Source organism: Sorex araneus, chromosome 4, assembly GCF_027595985.1.
Source record: "Sorex araneus isolate mSorAra2 chromosome 4, mSorAra2.pri, whole genome shotgun sequence".
Lineage (NCBI taxonomy): Eukaryota > Metazoa > Chordata > Mammalia > Eulipotyphla > Soricidae > Sorex > Sorex araneus.
The window spans coordinates 89073166-89091212 of record NC_073305.1 but is presented as its reverse complement, the minus strand read 5'-3'; the positions used below and the strand labels follow the sequence as shown (position 1 = coordinate 89091212).

Sequence of the window (18047 nt, the reverse complement as noted above, 5' to 3'; positions counted from 1 at the left end):
AGGAAGCATTTTTATTACAAAGAGACCTTTTTTCCTTCAAAATTTTTAAGATGATTTTGGAAGTTTTCTCCATTTAGGAATTGGAAAACAAACTTTCCATCAAAATAATATTGGGCCAGAGCTTGGACACTTGATGCTTATAACCACCTAAGTTCAAGATTGTTTGGTTAAAATATGGCTGTGACTATTGAATTTTATCGCGATGTTATTCCATTTTTGCTTCAGAGGCCTATACATAGAATTCCTGGGCTCAAATTTTTTGACTCTGTGCCTTACTGATATTTAATATACTTTACTATGAAAGAATTAGTCATTTTATTTATTTATTTATTTATCTTAAAAGATAGTCATTTATTAATGTAAAAGTGCACCAGAATATAAATGTGTATCTGTTTCCGGGGTACAATGGTTCCACAATATACCACCAAGATTTGTTTGGGATGGATACCAATATCCTTATGCCACTCTATGAATCCTTCCCTGCCCCTTTCACCTTCTCAATTGCACTCTCTTAAGGTTATGTGTGTCTACCTCCATTTTGTTGTTGAGAGTCTTAAGGTTGATTTTCATTGGTTATTTTCTTCTTGACTGCATTTCTCAACTGAAAGGGTATATGGGTGCAGACCCCCAGAATATTCCATGGGGACTACAGGTGAAAAGAGAATAAAAATGAGGAGAACCACAGCAGAAGACTAGGGGGACACCCAGTAGAACAGGAACACTGAAGGGGATCATGGTTAGAAAAAGATTGACAAATATTGATCTTGTCCCTTGCTTTGTTTCTGTGTATACTTGTGGCATCCGAAATCATCTAGTATTTCTTTCTCCAGATTTATTTTGTTTAGAATCACATCCCCCTGTTCTATCCATGTTGTAGTCTAAAGCAAGACCTTATCCTTTTTTATAACTGAATAGGATTCTATTTTGTGTATATGCAGCTTCTTTATCTAGCCATTTGTTGTTGGTCACTTGGGTTGTTTCCCAATTTTGGTTCTTGTACATAGTGCTGCAATAAATCTGGGTATGTATAGATCATTTTGAATTAGTGTTTTTGTTAACTGCCGTTTTTCATCTTTCCCTAGTTTTTTGATGATGCCAAAGAAGCTACTGATTACCTAAAGTATCTAAAAGATGCCATCCAGCGGAAATATAGCTGTGATAGATCAAGTAGCATTCACAAGCTGGAAGACCTGGTTCAGGAATCAATGGTATTAATTTAGAAGTCAAAGCCATTTACCGATGTGAAGTGGGATTCATTTATTATTTTATTCTGTTCTTATATATTCAGAACTTTGTATTTTTCTGATACTCTTACTATCTCCATGTCATTTTTCATTCGAACTCTTTAACACTTAAACATTCAGTTTTAGTGCTTTTTGTAACAACACAGTATTTTTTTTATGTCATATCCTGGATATTTTAAAATGCATTAGCTATGTTCTAAGTGTGTATATGTTTAGTCATTGTTCATTCTGTTAAGTACTTGTTAGAGACTTTCTAGATCTCAGCTACGATAGTTAGCTGCAGGAGTTAGAGAGGTGAAGGAATCAGGCACGAATTGTTATTGCTGTGGTACATATGCTAGAAGGAGAAAGAGAATGTAAATGTGACAAATGTTATGTGGTATTAAATGCTAAAGCGGGGGTGGGGGCGGGGGATAAAACCAACCAAATGAATAAAACAAGGGAAGATGGGGGCCGGAGCAGTAGTACAGCAGTTAAGGCTCTTGCCCTGTATGTGGTTGACCTAGGTTCAGTCCTTGGAATCCTTCATGGTCCCCCGAGCACCACCGGGACTAATTCCTGAGTGCAGAGCCAGGAGTCACCCCCTGAGCATTGCTGGGTGTGCAGTTCCCTCCTCCCCTGCCCTCCAAACAAAACAAAACATGGGATGATGAATGTAGGCAACGTAGGAAGGGGTTGAAGACAGACCAGATAGTCAGGAAAGGCTTTTGTGAGGAAGCTAAGTGTGTATAATGCCCCGTAAGAACAGAGAGTACAAGTCTTTTACTTTTTAAAGTTCATGTTGTTTATTACACAGGAAGAGAAAGAAGAACTTCTGCAGTATAAAAGTACAGTGGCAAGCCTGATGGGAAGAGCAAAAACAATAATTCAGCTGAAGCCAAGGAACCCTGACTGCCCGCTCAAGACTTCTATTCCAATCAAGGCTATTTGTGACTACAGACAAATTGAGGTACTTGTAGTTCCTGGAAATAGATCAAATTTTGTCCTTAAGCATATATTTTTAAAATGAGATGTATTATTTCTTTAGTACTGCAGTGGGTTTTATTTTTTAATCTTAACACACACATGCACACACAGCCCAACACACACACACACACACACACATGACCCAAGATAGGATGTGGAAAACTTTTAGTCAGCATCAGGTAATTGTGTTCTTTTTGAAAACCAGATAACTATTTTCAAAGATGATGAATGTGTTCTGGCCAGCAACTCTCATCGTGCTAAGTGGAAGGTCATCAGCCCGACTGGGAATGAGGCAATGGTCCCTTCTGTGTGCTTCACGGTTCCCCCACCAAACAAAGAAGCTGTTGATTTTGCAAACAGGTATGTGTGTCTTAGCTTGGGAGACTCACCTGGGCGATAGGTACTGTCAGTGCTGTGTCAGCGGGCAGAGGATCAAAAAGATGGAGAACTGGTGAATGTGGGGTATTTCACTAGTAAGAAAAATTGCAGTGTGTATTTAGGGGGCGTGAAAAGCCTTAATCTATATATTCTTTTAATTATTACAGAATTGAGCAGCAGTACCAGAATGTCCTGACTCTTTGGCATGAGTCTCACATAAACATGAAGAGTGTGGTATCCTGGCATTACCTCGTCAATGAAATTGACAGAATTCGTGCGAGCAATGTGGCTTCTGTAAGTATAAATTCACATATCAGTGTAACCTGTTAAAAAAAATTATATGGGGGCTGGAGCGATAGCACAGCAGGTAGGGTGTTTTGCCTCGCACGCGGATGTCCCCGGTTAGATTTTCAGCATCTCAGATGGTCCCCCTACCACCACCAGGAGTAGTTCCTGAGTGTAAAGCCAGGAGTAACCCCTGTGCATCACTGGGTGTGACCCAAAAAGAAAAAAAAATATATATATGGGGTACCTTTATAAGGATAGAGCTTGCATTAACTCTAGAACAGAAGTTCTCAAACTTTCCTCCTTATTTGAATCACATGGAGAACTTTTGGGTTTTGTTTGTTTGTTTGCTCATACCTGGCCATGCTCAGGGGTTACTTGTGACTCTGCACTCAGGAACTACACCTAGTGGTACTCAGGAGATCATCTGGAATGCCGGGGATTGAACCCTGGTTGGCTTTGTGCAAGGCAAGTGTCTGCCCTACACCCCACTGTACTCTCCCTTCGGCTCCACACCCGGGCAGCTTTGAAAGTCCTGAATGCCTTTCAATTCCTAATGTATTTCTTTAACTGTATGCTTCTAATAACATGGTTGATGCCAGAACAAAGCCATGGCAGTCATATCAGAATAATTTCTGAGGGTGGGACCTTTGAGTCAATATTTTTTGTTTTTTTTTGGCCACACCTGGTGTTGCCAAGGGCTTACCTGGGTTCTGCTCAGGGTTCACTGCTGGTGCACCTTGGAGGACCATATGTGGTGCCAGGGCTTGTCCCCAGGTTCACGGTGTGTAAGGCAAGCCCCCTACTTGCTGTATTCACTATTGCTCTAGCCCCTCTTTGCTTTATTTGCAGTATTTTTCTGATTTGTTCTTATAACTGCAGTCTATAATCAACTTTGAGGATTCTGTGGCCTTATAATAGAAAGGAGCCTGGCAGGTTAATGGAAATATTAATTAAATTTATTGGATGTTTGTTAATACCTGCAAGGCACTTGTGTATTGAGGAAATCAACAGATTACATATTTCACTCAGTGCCTTTGAAAGAGAGAAAAGATACAGTGTTTGGTATTGTCTGATTTTATTTATTGATAGTGTTGCTTTTCCTTATCTTTCAAAATCTTAATTGCTAATGAGAAAAAGTTAATTTCAAGTCGACCTTTTATTTATTAATATTAATATAAATGGATGTAATGCTGTAAAACCAACTTGTAACAGTCTCGTATAAATCTAGTTTTTGGTACTACACACATTTAATTATTTATCTTTGATGCCCTTCAGATAAAAACCATGTTACCTGGTGAACACCAACAAGTTCTGAGTAATCTACAGTCTCGATTTGAAGATTTTCTGGAAGATAGTCAGGAATCCCAAATATTTTCCGGCTCAGATATAACACAACTAGAAAAGGAGGTTAATGTATGTAAGCAGTACTATCAAGAACTTCTGAAATCTGCAGAAAGAGGTAAATCCTGGGAATCCTTGTCTTTTTTGCCATAGGTGTGTAGGTTAGACTTTTTCAGTCCTAAGTGTTTTATGTTACTTAGCTTATGATACAGTTGAAATGCTGAGAGCTTGTTTGCATTAGGGAGATGCAAAAAAGCAGTCCATTTATTTCTAAATGATGAATTAATGATGCAATCAAATAGCATGACAAATTCTTAATGTTTGTTTTAAAAATGCTACTCTTTTTGTGCCAAAGAGATAGTATAGTGGGTAGTATGCTTGCTTTGTAGCAAGCCTTAGTTGAATCCTCGGGATCCCATTCCATCTTCGGAGTCTGCCAGCAGTGATTCCCGAATGCAGAACCAGGAGTGACCCCTGAGCATTGCTGGCTGTGGCCTCCCCGCAAAGAACAAAAAAAAATGCCATTTCTCAACATTTTCACCATTTTGTGATGTGATGTTGAGATTGAAAAGTTTTCTACATCAGAAAAGATTTAGTATGTATATGTGTTATATATCTATATACCTATATTTATATATCCTCCCCATGTACCAAACTTGAGATTAAAAGTAATATTTAGTTTTGGTGCCAGGGATTGTATATGTGAAGCATGTACATTCCATCCTAAAGGACTTGAAATTCATAGCAATATTCAGACAAAGGTGTCGGGATTTCCCACTACTACTTGTATTTTACATAAAGATTAAAGAGAAAGATCTTGTCTCGTTAGCTTTTAAGCACAAACTCAGTTCTGAACTCTTTCACGGTTGCTTGGAGACAAAAACTTTACCAATAATATTTTACTTAACATTGTTTTAAACATAAACACTATTTACCTAATAGTTCATTATGAAAGATACTGATTTTATTTTTAGAATTCATTTGAAACTATTTGTAATTAACTTTTATTGTCTGAACACAAAATAAAGCCATACATTATATTGCTTTAATAAAAGCAATTAAAATTACTTTAATAAAAAATGGAAAATTGCTTTAATAAAAAAAAGTCATTAGGGAAATTTCCTAACTCTAAGTGAAGTCCACTCTCTTTAAGATTTTTATATAGCCTTAAGGTGGGTTTGTGATGATAATATATTAAGATATGAGTAAGAGCATCAAAAGATAGAAAACAAGCTATTTTCTAAACATTATATGTATTTTTTAAAATTATTGATTAATTATTAAGTTTCTGTGATTTGCAGTATACTTTTATTGATGTTTTCCCTTGTACATAATTCCAGTACCACACCCATCACCAGCGCACCTACTTACCTAAATATTATATTTTTACAGAGGAGCAGGAGGAATCTGTTTATAATCTTTACATCTCTGAAGTTCGAAACATTAGACTTCGGTTGGAGAACTGTGAAGATCGGTTAATTAGACAGATCCGAACTCCACTGGAAAGAGATGATTTGCATGAAAGTGTGTTGAGAATTACAGAGCAGGAGGTGAGACTTATAAATATAACGGAAAAAAATTAACTTAAGGTGACTTTCTGTCTTTAGATCCTGATCTTTGATACCTGTGACTTTTTTACATATTCTAACTTTGCTCAGTAGTCACTTCATGAGGTCTGATTATTATTTAAAAAAAATAATAAACCAGGGTTATTTAAATAAGTTTCCTCTGACTCAGGTTAAAACACAGAAATATATGTACCTTTTTCTGTAATGATGCAAATTATACGGTCTTTTTGTAAAAGTCATCAAGTTGTCATATACAAAAGCATCGATACAGAAGCATTGAGTTAGATATTTCGACTTGAAGTGATAAACAATAAAGGAATTATTGATCATAAACTTAGTTTTAATAGTGATTGTAACAGTTTCAAGAAATATATAGATTATCACAATAGAATACAGTTGTTTAGAAAAATGAAGTCATGAAACTCTCTTATAAATGGATGGACGTGTAGAGTGTCATGCTGAGTGAAATGAGTCAGAAGGAGAGAGTCAGGACATAGTATGATGGCACTCATTTGTGGGATGTAAAAAATCATAATATGAGACTAATACCCGAGGACAGTAGAAACAAGGGCCAGAAGGATTGGCCTGCGGTAAAAGCCTGCTTCAAGTGCTTGGGGAAAAGATAGTTGGGATAGCTAAGGGAGCACCATGACAAAGATAGTTGGAAATGATCATTCTGGGTAAGAACTGCATGCTGAAAGTAGGTAAAGGAACAAACATGATAACCTCTGTTTTTGTATTGCAAACCATAATGCCCAAAGGGAGGGGAGAGAGGGAGAGAGAGAGTGAGTGAGAGAGACAGAGAGAGACAGAGAGAAAGACAGAGAGAGACAGGAGAGGAGGGACAGAGAGACAGAGAGAGAAGGAAAGTGCCTGCCATAGAGACAGACTGAGGGTCGGGGGCAGCAGGAGGGAAATGGGGGACATTGGTGATAGGAAATGTACACTAGCAGAGGGAGGGGTATTGGAATATTGTAGACTGAAACCTGGTCATGAAGAGTGTTGTAACTGTATCTCATGGTGACTCAATTAGAAAAAAAAAAGAAATATGTAGGTATTTAAGTCAATAAGAATAATGTAAAATGGGTGCTTTGAAATTGCTTTAAGAAAGATATCTCATTTGGGGAGTTAATCTAGTACCTCTTTTTGCTTCTCTGTTGTATAGAAACTAAAGAAAGAGCTGGAGCGACTTAAAGATGATTTAGGAACAATCACAAATAAATGTGAAGATTTTTTCAGTCAAGCGGCAAATGCTCCGTCAGTTCCAACCTTACGATCTGAACTCAGTGTGGTCATTCAGAGCATGAACCAAGTCTATTCTATGTCTTCTACCTACATTGACAAGTACGGATTCGTAGAAGAATTATATGGATATGGATATGTATTATTCACATAATGTATTTAATGAACTAGACGTATTCGTTATCTTTTATCCTAATCACCAACATGTTAAAGATTTCTCTAGCTTTTGATCCTTCTTCATGGGAAATGGAATGTAGCCCAGTCATTAGGTCATAATTTATGACTGCCCTACATTTTACTTGTCATTTTGCTGCCTTAGCTCTTGAGGCTTACATGTCTGACTTAAGTGAGTTTTGATAAAAAAGGATCTCATACCTCTTGCCAAGTACTTCTTTGTTGAACATCAGCTTAAATCCGTGGTGTCTATTAAGTAGAGGGGGATAACCCTTTAGCAAACCTGTGACTGCTCCAGGACAAAGGACCTGCTACCTTATATGCTATAATGGTAGCACTGTAGCACTGTCATCCCATTATTCATTGATTTGCTCGAGTGGGCACCAGTAATGTCTCCATTGTGAGACTTGTTGTTACTGTTTTTGGCATATTGAATACGCCATGGGGAGCTTGCCAGGCTCTGCTGTGCGGGCGGGATACTCTCGGGAGTTTGCTGGCTCTCCGAGAGGGACGGAGGAATCAAAACCTGGTCGGTCACGTGCAACCCACTGTGCTATCCCTCTAGCCCAGTACACTATAATAGTACTTCATGAAAATATTATACAAAAATTAATGTTTACACAAAGGCAATTGTTTAATTTTTTTTAGATTGAAAACTGTTAATTTGGTATTAAAAAACACTCAGTCTGCAGAAGCTCTTGTAAAACTCTATGAAACTAAACTGTGTGAAGAAGAAGCAGTGATAGCTGACAAGAATAATATCGAAAACCTAATAAGTACTTTAAAGGTATGGACTGTCTTTGAAGATAATATTCATCCTGTAGCATTTTAGATCTTCAAACATCAACATTTAGTTATCTTGACTGAAATGCATTTACTTCCTTTGGTTTGATCTCCTAGTGCCACAGTTTACTAGATATAATTTACTATGGTTTTCTAAAATTGACTATATAGAATTAAGTCAATTTTAATTTCTTGATTTTGTCTTATTTAAATATTTTTGAAATACTTTTGTGACTGTGAGCTAGGGTCTTTGAGCTACACGTGGCAGTGCTCAGGGGTTATGTTAAGCTTGAGTGGGGTTGTGGGTTGGGAGGGTCACTCGGGTAGTGCTCCTATGACCATGTTGTGTGCTAGGTGGGGGATCAATCCCAGACCTCTGGTATGAACACTTGTGCTCCAGTTCTTGGAGCCATCTTAACTGGCCAGCCCCTAAATATTTCTCTTTTTTTCATAATTTATTGATGTTATCAGCAAAGGGAATTGAAATTAAAAGGTAGATAATTTGTAATAAGTTCTTTTACTGAAGAAGTATGTATGTTAAGAAATTGAGGTGAATAGCAGAGTTAACAAAAGAAAAGGAAAAGTTTGGCACTGATACCCATCTGCATTTGTTCTACTTATCAAGCTGAATAAAGCTATTAAAATAATTGAAAATATTATATTTTATTTTTAATTGTGAATTTATTGTTAATGGTGAGATAGGGAGTGGCTAGAGTATAGCAGTATATAGAGTATAGCAGGGGGTGTGCTTGCTTGCTTTGTTTGCAATCAACCCAGGTGCAATGCCTGCAACCCACATGGTTCCGTGAACCCCACCAGATGTGATCTTTGAGCACAGAGCCAGTTATCAGCCCTGAGCACAGCTGGTTTGGTCCAAAAAAAGTGAAAAAAGATTTTAGCAGATATTTTTAAAATAAGCATTGGAAAAAGACAGCTAGGTAGCTTCAACCGGCTTATGGAATATATTTTTGTTTTATTTATACACAGATCCTTTTAGATCAAATGTTATGAAATTTATATTTAATTAAAAATCAAATTACAGTTAGATATTTTAGTTTACATTCAGTCTAATGCACTTGTATGTGCAAAATATATTCTTTCCTTTATCAGGTATAATGCCATGGTAAAATAATTTGTAAAGTGAAAGGGAACAATATGTTTACCTGTTGAGTGACTGACACTTTTTTTTATCACATTATTTTAGCAATGGAGATCTGAAGTAGATGAAAAGAGAGAGGTGTTCCATGCATTAGAGGATGAGTTGCAGAAAGCTAAAGCCATCAGTGATGAAATGTTTAAGACATACAAAGAAAGGGACCTTGATTTTGACTGGCACAAAGAAAAAGCAGATCAATTAGTTGAAAGGTGGCAAAATGTTCATGTTCAGATTGACAACAGGTTAGTTTATATTTTTTCATTTTTAGCACCAATTTTATATCTATTTGTATACTTTAAATAAAATCTAAATTTGGATTATTTTAAAAATATATTAATAAAATATATAGTTTATTTCATGTGTTGGCTTCTATATTTATATTTGTATTAATGTACCTAATTATTTTTCTTTTCTGATGTTAAGATGTTTAAACTATTTTTCAACTCTTATGTTAATAAAATTTTTGATGTGTTCAGTATTTGTATAATATAGTTGCCATTTCTGAAGGAAATTATATATTTAATTTTATTGTCTTATAGTATGTAAATAGCCAGCACTTAATAAGAGCAAAAATGGTGCATCTGACAGTTCTATGTGTAGCAGTCTATCAAGTTTCAGAGGTATAAAGAAATCAGAATGACAGAATTACGGTGGTAATTAAAGACAGAGAAAGTTAAATTATTTGTGTAATAAAGTGAAAGGAAATGGGATAGCTTTAGGGCTCATCTTAAAATGAAATGCTCTTTCTCATTTAATTTACTGTATATATTAGTGCAAATAAATGTTTTCATGATAGTAGTAACCATTCTTGAGAAGTAAAGTTATGTTCAGATAGCTAGTTTATCTCTGTACATGTAAAAGGTTTAACATAATGGTTTTAGATAATAGAAACTAAAGTTTTAAAATAGCACTTTTAACAAAGTTTCGTGAGTTCCCATCAAGCCATTCATTGACTTTCCTTGTTGGTAAGAACTCAGAGATAGGCTGGTTGATAGTAATGATGGTTATGTTTGCAATTTTCCTGCTTTTTACCTTTGATTTTTTAGTTGTGTTCTTAGAAATATCTGAACCACTAAGCTGCCCAATTCCAGAAGTATAGTATGGTCAAGAATAGTATGGTCAAGAAATGCCTTTGAGGTGTGCCTCAGGGGGCTGTAGCTTTGAACTTGTTATTTTTCCCATCTCATGCTTAGTGCATTACAGTACTACAGTATTTAATGACCTGGTTACCCTTCTTTTCAGTACCTTCCCTTCTTTGTAATGAATACTATTTGGGAACCATTGCTTTTTATTTTATTAATAGGCTACGAGAATTAGAAGGCATTGGCAAATCCCTGAAATACTACAGAGATGCTTATCATCCTTTAGATGACTGGATTCAGCAAGTGGAAACTACTCAGAGAAAGATTCAGGAAAACCAGCCTGAAAATAGCAAAACCCTAGCCACACAATTAAATCAGCAGAAGGTATGTAAATACAGTTTTTCACATTAAGGTATATGTGCTTTTAGTCAGTCATAAATCTGATTGTTTTTAATTTGCACATTAGGATAGGAGTTATACTATATTTGTTGTTGTTTTGGGTTTTTTTGGGGGTCACACCTGGCCATACTCAGGGGTTACTTCTACTTTTGAGCTCAAGTATCACTCCTGGCAGGAATGCCGGGGATCAACCCAGGTCAGCTGCATGCAAGGCAAGCGCCCTATGTGTTGTATTATTGCTCTGGCCCAATATTAAAAGATGTGACTATTTTTTTTAAGTTCCTGAGCATCTTAAACAGATGAATATCATAGAATTTCTTTCTTTCTTTTTTTAAAATGAACTGTGTGTCTTTGTAGTTGCTGGTGTCTGAAATAGAAATGAAACAAAGTAAAATGGATGAATGTCAGAAATATGCAGAACAATACTCAACTACAGTGAAGGTAAGATTCAGTTATATCAAATGTATTTAGATGGGACCACCTAAGTTTTTCTGTTATTTGTGTTTGAAAAGTTTTATTTTAGGCACTGTGTTGTTTACAAGCTGTTCATGGTAGTGTTGATGTATAAAACACTCTATCACATCACCCTCCACCAGAGTGTCCCCTTCCCTCTACCATTGTCACTGTCTCTTTTTACTGTCCCCCAACCTCACCCTGTGGTAAGCTTTCTATTGAAGATCAGTTCCTGTTTCGGTTGCTTTTGGGCACGTGCTATTCACAACTTATGTTTCTTTATATGCCATATGTCAGAGAGATCATTCCATATCCCTCTCCTTGACTAACCTCACTCAACATGAAATTTTCTAGATCTATCCATGTAGCAACAGATTGCCTAATTTCATCTTTTCTTAAAACTGAGTAGTAATCAATGATGTATATGTACCACAGTTTCTTCATCTAGTCAGCTGTTTTTGGTTATGTTCGCTGTTTTCAGATTTTGGCTATTATGAATATGCTGTAGTGAACATAGGTCTTTTCTGAATAGTTCTTGGGTCTTTTTTTTAAAAAAATAAATTATTTATTTTTAATTAGTGAATCAACGTGAGGTTACAGTTACAGATTTATACATTTTTGTGCTCATGTTTCCCCCATACAAAGTTCAAGAACCCATCCCTTAACCAGTGCCCATTCTCTATCACCAGTAAACCCAGCATCTCTCCTGCCCTCCCCAGTCCCGTCTCCCCCCACCCCACACTGCCGCTATGGCAGGGTATTCCCTTTTGATCTCTCTCTCTGATTAGGTGTTGTGGTTTGCAATAAAGGTGTTGAGTGGCCATTGTGTTCAGTCTCTAGTCTATATTCGGCACGCATCACCCTTCCCCTGCATGACCTCCGACCACATTTTACTTGGTGTTCCCTTCTCTGAGTTGCCCAGAATGAGAGACCAGCCTCCAAGCCATGGAGACAACCTCCTGGTACTTATTTCTACTAATCTTGGGTGTTAGTCTTATAGTCTATTATTCTATATTCCACAGATGAGTGCAATCTTTCTATGTCTGTCTCTCTCTTTCTGACTCATTTGACTTAGCATGATACTTTCCATGCTGATCCACTTATATGCAAACGCCATGACCTCATTTTTTCTAACAGCCGCGTAGTATTCCATTGTATAGATGTACCAGAGTTTCTTCAATCAGTCATCTGTTCTAGGGCACTCGGGTTTTTTCCAGATTCTGGCTATTGTAAACAGTGCTGCGATGAACATATAAGTGCAGATGTCCAAGAAGTGGAATTGCTGGATCATATAGAAGCTCAATTTCTAGTTTTTGGAGAAGTATCTATTGATTTTCCTAAATGGGGAAACCAATTCCCACCAAATAAGGTCCTTCTTTTGCCCACTCCATGCCAACACCTGTTTTTGTTCTTTGTGATGTGTGTCAGTCTCACTGCTGTGAAATAATATCTATTGTTGTTTTGATTTGGATTTCTCCTGATAACAAGTGATGCAGAACATTTTTTTCATATACCTTTTGGCCATCTGAATGTCTTTTATGAGGAAGTTTCTGTTGATTTCTCGCCCCCCCCCACACCAATTTTTGATGGGGCTGATGTAGTTTTATTTTTTTGTTTCTTTGTTTTCATTTTTCTTTTCTTGTAAAGTTCTACCTATGCTTTAGTAAAGTTCTATCTGTGCTTTATATATATTAGATACCAATAGTTTATTAGATAAGTGTTGGGAAAATAATCTCTCCTAGTCTGTATGTGTTTCTTTATTTTACTCATCATTTTTTAGAGCTTTTTGCAGTTCATTTCACTGCAGGTTAAGAAATTAAAACAATCTTCACTTTAACCTTTGACACTTGGAATTCTTTTCTTTTTTTTTCTTTTTGGGTCACACCCAGTGATGCTCAGGGATTACTCCTGTACTCCTGGCTTTGCTGGGGGACCATATGGAATACTGGGGATTGAAGCTGGGTGTGCCCCCCATCCCCACCCCCGGGCTATTGCTCCAGCCCTGACAACTTGTAATTCTTTGTGAAATCAAATGATAGGCTCTGGTTGTTTATTTTTGTTACATAATACAGTTTAACACATGTATAGTATGCACTTCACCTCCTTCATTCCCGGACATATGTGTTCATGTGTGTGCACATATGTATGCATATTACACATACACATGAATAAATATGTTGGTCTGAAATTTGTTCTTATGGCATTTGATGTGAGATTTTCCTCCTTTCATCCCAACGTTGCCACCTCTTTCATGGAAGAATGTCTTAATTTCTAACATGGCAGATAATTGTCATAATTCGTGAAGTTATTATTTGGCACCTTATTTATTTCTCAGCTTCTCCGATCAATGACCTAACTAAAAGAAAGAGATCTAGTTATAATTAGCATATATTGAGGGTGTTAATAATAATTTTAAAAAGATATTTGAGCTAATAAAAAGACATGAATTTTTCCTGACTTCTTTAAATATTTCTGGTTTTATTACCATGTTGGAAATCATCTTATGATTAATTAGATTCTTAAGAATGTAGTCTTTATCCCATAATTTGAATTAGTACCTTAAAAAAAGGAAGGCAGCTCTTCAATGGAATGAATTGTGATTAATTCATTTTTGATACAGCAGTATTTTTATAGAATTAGATATGTTGGAAATGACTCCCTGTAAGTTTTAAAAATAAATGGTTAATTATGGCAAAATTGCTTATAGGAGATTTGTTTGAATTCTTCAACAATATACTCTTTCCGTGCAAAAAAAAATTGATGTAAATATCAGTGGTTGTTTTTGAAGTTTGGCTGAAGTGTTCTAGGTTATCTTCACCTCAATCCAGATGCTATTAGTTTACAAGGAGTCTGAAATCTCAGTAGTTCTTTTTAAATTGCAGTTGGCACATAAGTGTATATATTTAACAATTATGTCTTAGATAAATTTTCTGTTCCATTTCTGGCACAGTTTTATATGTAATAAATAGAAAATGTGGGGGAAAAGAATATAATCTTAAAATATTTTTCTTTAATCAAATTAAATTTCATTTCTCTGTGACAGCTTATACCTTATTAGTACTTTGGTTTAATTATCTTAACCTTCTTGACTTTCTTACACAGGACTATGAATTACAGACGATGACATACCGCGCCATGGTAGATTCACAGCAAAAATCTCCAGTGAAGCGCCGAAGAATGCAGAGCTCCGCAGACCTCATTATTCAAGAGGTAATAAAAGTGTACAAGGGATGCGTGGGGCACGAAAGAGAGATGGTACTTTCAAAATTTTAATTCATACATTTTTGTTGTCAGATATACAAAATAGAAAACTTAGCATTTAAACCTGTTTATTTTTGTTTTGGGCCACACCCAGTGGATGCTCAGGGATTACTCCTGATAGGGTTCAGGGGACCATATGGGGGACCATCTTGAACCTGGGTTGTCTGGGTGCAAAGCAAGTGCTCTGCCCATTGTACTGTCTCTCTGACCCCCTCAAATAAAAAATGAACCACCATTTTTTTCAGTGGCGTTCAGATATTCACAATGGGGTGCATCTTTGACCACTGTAAAATTTCAGATTTTTTTCTCTTCCCGCACAGACACTCTTTACTATTATATTTTATAAAGTATTTTTTAAACCTTCTGAAAATCTTTATTCAAGACAATTATTAATCATAGAGAATAGTAAATATACTCCGTGATTAAACAAAGAAGAACATTTCATTTAGTCTCATTCAACACACCATAATAAGCTGATTACTTATTGCAGCTAATTACCATTAATGGTGAACTCTGACTTTATTTCACAAAGCACAGGGGAAAGGGTTACTTAGAATTTGTTCTATTCATTTAGGAAAATTGGAGCTGATACTTTTATTATTTTATTTCCTTACAGTTCATGGATCTCAGGACCCGGTATACTGCTTTGGTTACCCTCATGACACAGTATATTAAATTCGCTGGTGACTCATTAAAGAGACTGGAAGAGGAGGAGGTAACCATTAATCATGAACAACTAACTAAAATGGAACTACAAATGAAAAGGGATTATAGTTTGGTTTGGGTAAACAAAAATAAGATCATGATAAATTGGCATGGTTGGTAGTTGACGAAAGTAATGATTGAATCATAAAATGTCAATGAACTTGAAAATGGAAGAATATTCTAAACTTTCAGATTTTAAATGAGATTAATGCATTGCATTCCTCTTTAAATTATGAAATGTTAGTATTTTGGTGGAACTCAGCAGTTTTCTTACAGTTGATAAGTATATTTCTTTGAAGTGTAGTCAATACTGTTTTGATTTTGCATAATTTTGCATTTTAAATTTATTTACATTTTCAAAGATTAAAAACATAAACAGTAGGAGGAACTTAAGTTGATCATACTTTTTAATAATTTTTGTTTTGCTTATCTTTGCCAAAACTATGTTGTGTGGTGAAGACTATTTAGGTACTATTCTAAATTGGATGACTTCTGTGTCTTTTATTCTATTTCTTAACATATTCAGAAATAGGAATGAGTTACTGATGAGAAACATAATTGTCCTAAAGACTATTATATCTGATTTTGAAGGGGTTATGCTATGCTTTATTAACCTGTTATTGCTTTCAATTCCTAACATCAGAACAGACAAAAATAGTAGACAGAATGCACTAGCTATTTGAAATTAGACTGTTGCTGAGATTCTGAAGAAAACTCTACTTGAGTATAACAGTTTCTATAATGAGAGAACCTAAATAGTAGTAAATGTCTAAAAGTTGTTAATGTATACTTTCTAAGAATGTGATAACAGATTTTACAAACTATTTTAGTCTGTTCAGAATCAACAGTTTTCTGCAACTAAACCACTAATGTAGCAAACCGAAAGGCTTTCTATCTAGATTCCTTTGTGAATAGGAAGGAAGACTGGGATATTTGTAACACTCTAAATAGTTGGAGTACACTGCTCCTCTGTGAGAGAAAAAAAATATTTTGCATATTTGCTTTTTAAGAGATTGGATTCTGTTTTGAATAGCACCTTCTAACTTGAATATTTAGTAGTTAAATGTATAATTAAGTAAACATTTTTCCTTGTAGCATATATCTACTTGTACATATAAGAGTCACCACTTTCCTTAATATGTTAGATGAAGTAATCTACTCGTAGTTGACTGAACTAATACAACTCTCAAAAATATCTGGCGAGTCCAAACTATGCTGGTCATCCTTTTAAGTGTCAGTTATTTATCATTACTTGAAAATCAAAACAATGTAGTTTAGAAAGTACCATACAAAGACTATAAAATAGATCTTTTATACTCCTGATTAAAAATTCTTAAGGTCCAAAACATAGTAGTGAAATGTTTTGTAAAAGATTTTTTATACCTTATTTTGACCCAAAATTTGTAGTAGTATTCTTGAAACTAAATCTCTGGAAACTCATGTAAGGAGCCTTGATCTGAAAGCAAAATTTCCATGGTAAGCATAGAATCAGTAATTTCAGGAGGTAAAATTAAGCTAGTGAAATGTTTGTAGCATATCTGTAGTGGATATTGGATGAGTAATGAGATTTCTGCTGTTCAGTTTTATTTTTCAAGCAAACTATTGAATTTTTACATTATAAAATATATTTTATATTTAAAATTTAAGCACAGAATATATATTTTATATTTAATTAAATTTTTAAATTGCTGATATGGAGCACATTATGTCTCCTTGGAAACGTTAAACTTGAGGAAGTTATTTTTATGTGAAAAAGTTTTGCATCTACAAGAAAATAAATCAGCAATATGATTTAAGTGTTTCTTAGCAATTTTCTAGAATTTGCTAAACACAAGTTATTTAGACCAGAATGTCTTAAACGTTTTTTCACTTACAATTCCTTTTTTGCCCTAGAATTTCAAATGGGCAATCACTACCACTAAAACCTTACAGGGTTGACTTTGAATTAATTATTGATCCTTGAATACTCAGAAACATTTTACTGTTGTCATTTCTGATAACACCCATATTTAGTTACATGGCCAAGGTGGTATTGGTACTGTAACCCACATTTTAAGAAGCTTGGATCCAGACCAAAAGGGCTTCAAAATTTCTAAGAAACAGATAAATTTTGTGTATCTATGTACTTAGTGCTTCAAGGTACTGCGCCTCAGGGTCTCACTCAAGGCTACAGTGTCATTACGAGTTAACCCCAATGAGAATAAAATGTAGGACACTTTAATAGGCATTAAAGATAATACCAATTCTGAGATCCGCTAAAGCTACTCAATGAGGAGATACTTTGCTCCCTGGAAGAATTGCTTCCCTTCTATTTAAATAATTCATATTTGTAATGATTTGTAAGTTACTATCCTAGGAAACTAACAACCTTCTGATATTAATAGAGTGAAATTAAACTGTATTTTTGGATGAACCAACCTGATAATGGAGTTCCATATTCAGTGTAAGTTCCTCCCAGCTGAGGTCAGATTTGTCATCAATAGAGCAAGATACTTCTTATATTCTTATTTTACAAAATGCTGAATTCTTAGGTGTGTTTGTAAAATCACTTCTGTTTAACATGTTTTTGTATTTATGGAGTATCTAGAAGTATTTGTCAAGGTGGATTCATGTGAAGCATATCATTTACAACAACAAAGTCTGTGAGTACATGAAGCACATATTTTCTTAAGCCATCGGGGACAACAGCTGCCTTTGCATTAGCAGTTCTCATTATTGTAACCCACATAACAGGGCATGTGTAAACAAGTAAGGAATTTGACAAATTTTTTAATACTATTTTCTTCCTTTTCCATGTTATTATTATTTTTTTTTTTTGAGATTCACTGTTCCAAAATTTTGTGTTTTGTTTCTTTGACCATAAAACAGGGGATGTAGAGGTCCTTTAAAATGTTTTGCAGACTAGAAAGAAGTTGAAAACTAAAATTCTTTTCTTTTTTTTTTTTTTTTTGCTTTTTGGGTCACACCCAGCGATGCTCAGGGGTTACTCCTGGCTCTGCACTCAGGA

The 18047-nt window shown here is 35.4% G+C and overlaps 1 protein-coding gene across 10 annotated transcripts in view; it reads left to right on the top strand.

The window, feature by feature from the left end:
* DST (dystonin) overlaps window positions 1-18047 on the top strand; it is a 558535-nt gene that overhangs the window by 379616 nt on the left and 160872 nt on the right. For all 10 annotated transcript variants that reach the window (XM_004605867.3, XM_055134251.1, XM_055134257.1 and 7 more), the window contains 13 exons: window positions 1083-1208; window positions 2041-2193; window positions 2416-2570; window positions 2756-2882; window positions 4152-4335; window positions 5610-5767; window positions 6951-7129; window positions 7850-7988; window positions 9189-9382; window positions 10444-10606; window positions 10979-11062; window positions 14177-14284; window positions 14952-15050. In XM_004605867.3, coding sequence (XP_004605924.2) covers window positions 1083-1208; window positions 2041-2193; window positions 2416-2570; window positions 2756-2882; window positions 4152-4335; window positions 5610-5767; window positions 6951-7129; window positions 7850-7988; window positions 9189-9382; window positions 10444-10606; window positions 10979-11062; window positions 14177-14284; window positions 14952-15050 — 1869 coding nt within the window. The remainder of the gene's footprint in view (window positions 1-1082; window positions 1209-2040; window positions 2194-2415; window positions 2571-2755; window positions 2883-4151; window positions 4336-5609; window positions 5768-6950; window positions 7130-7849; window positions 7989-9188; window positions 9383-10443; window positions 10607-10978; window positions 11063-14176; window positions 14285-14951; window positions 15051-18047) is intronic.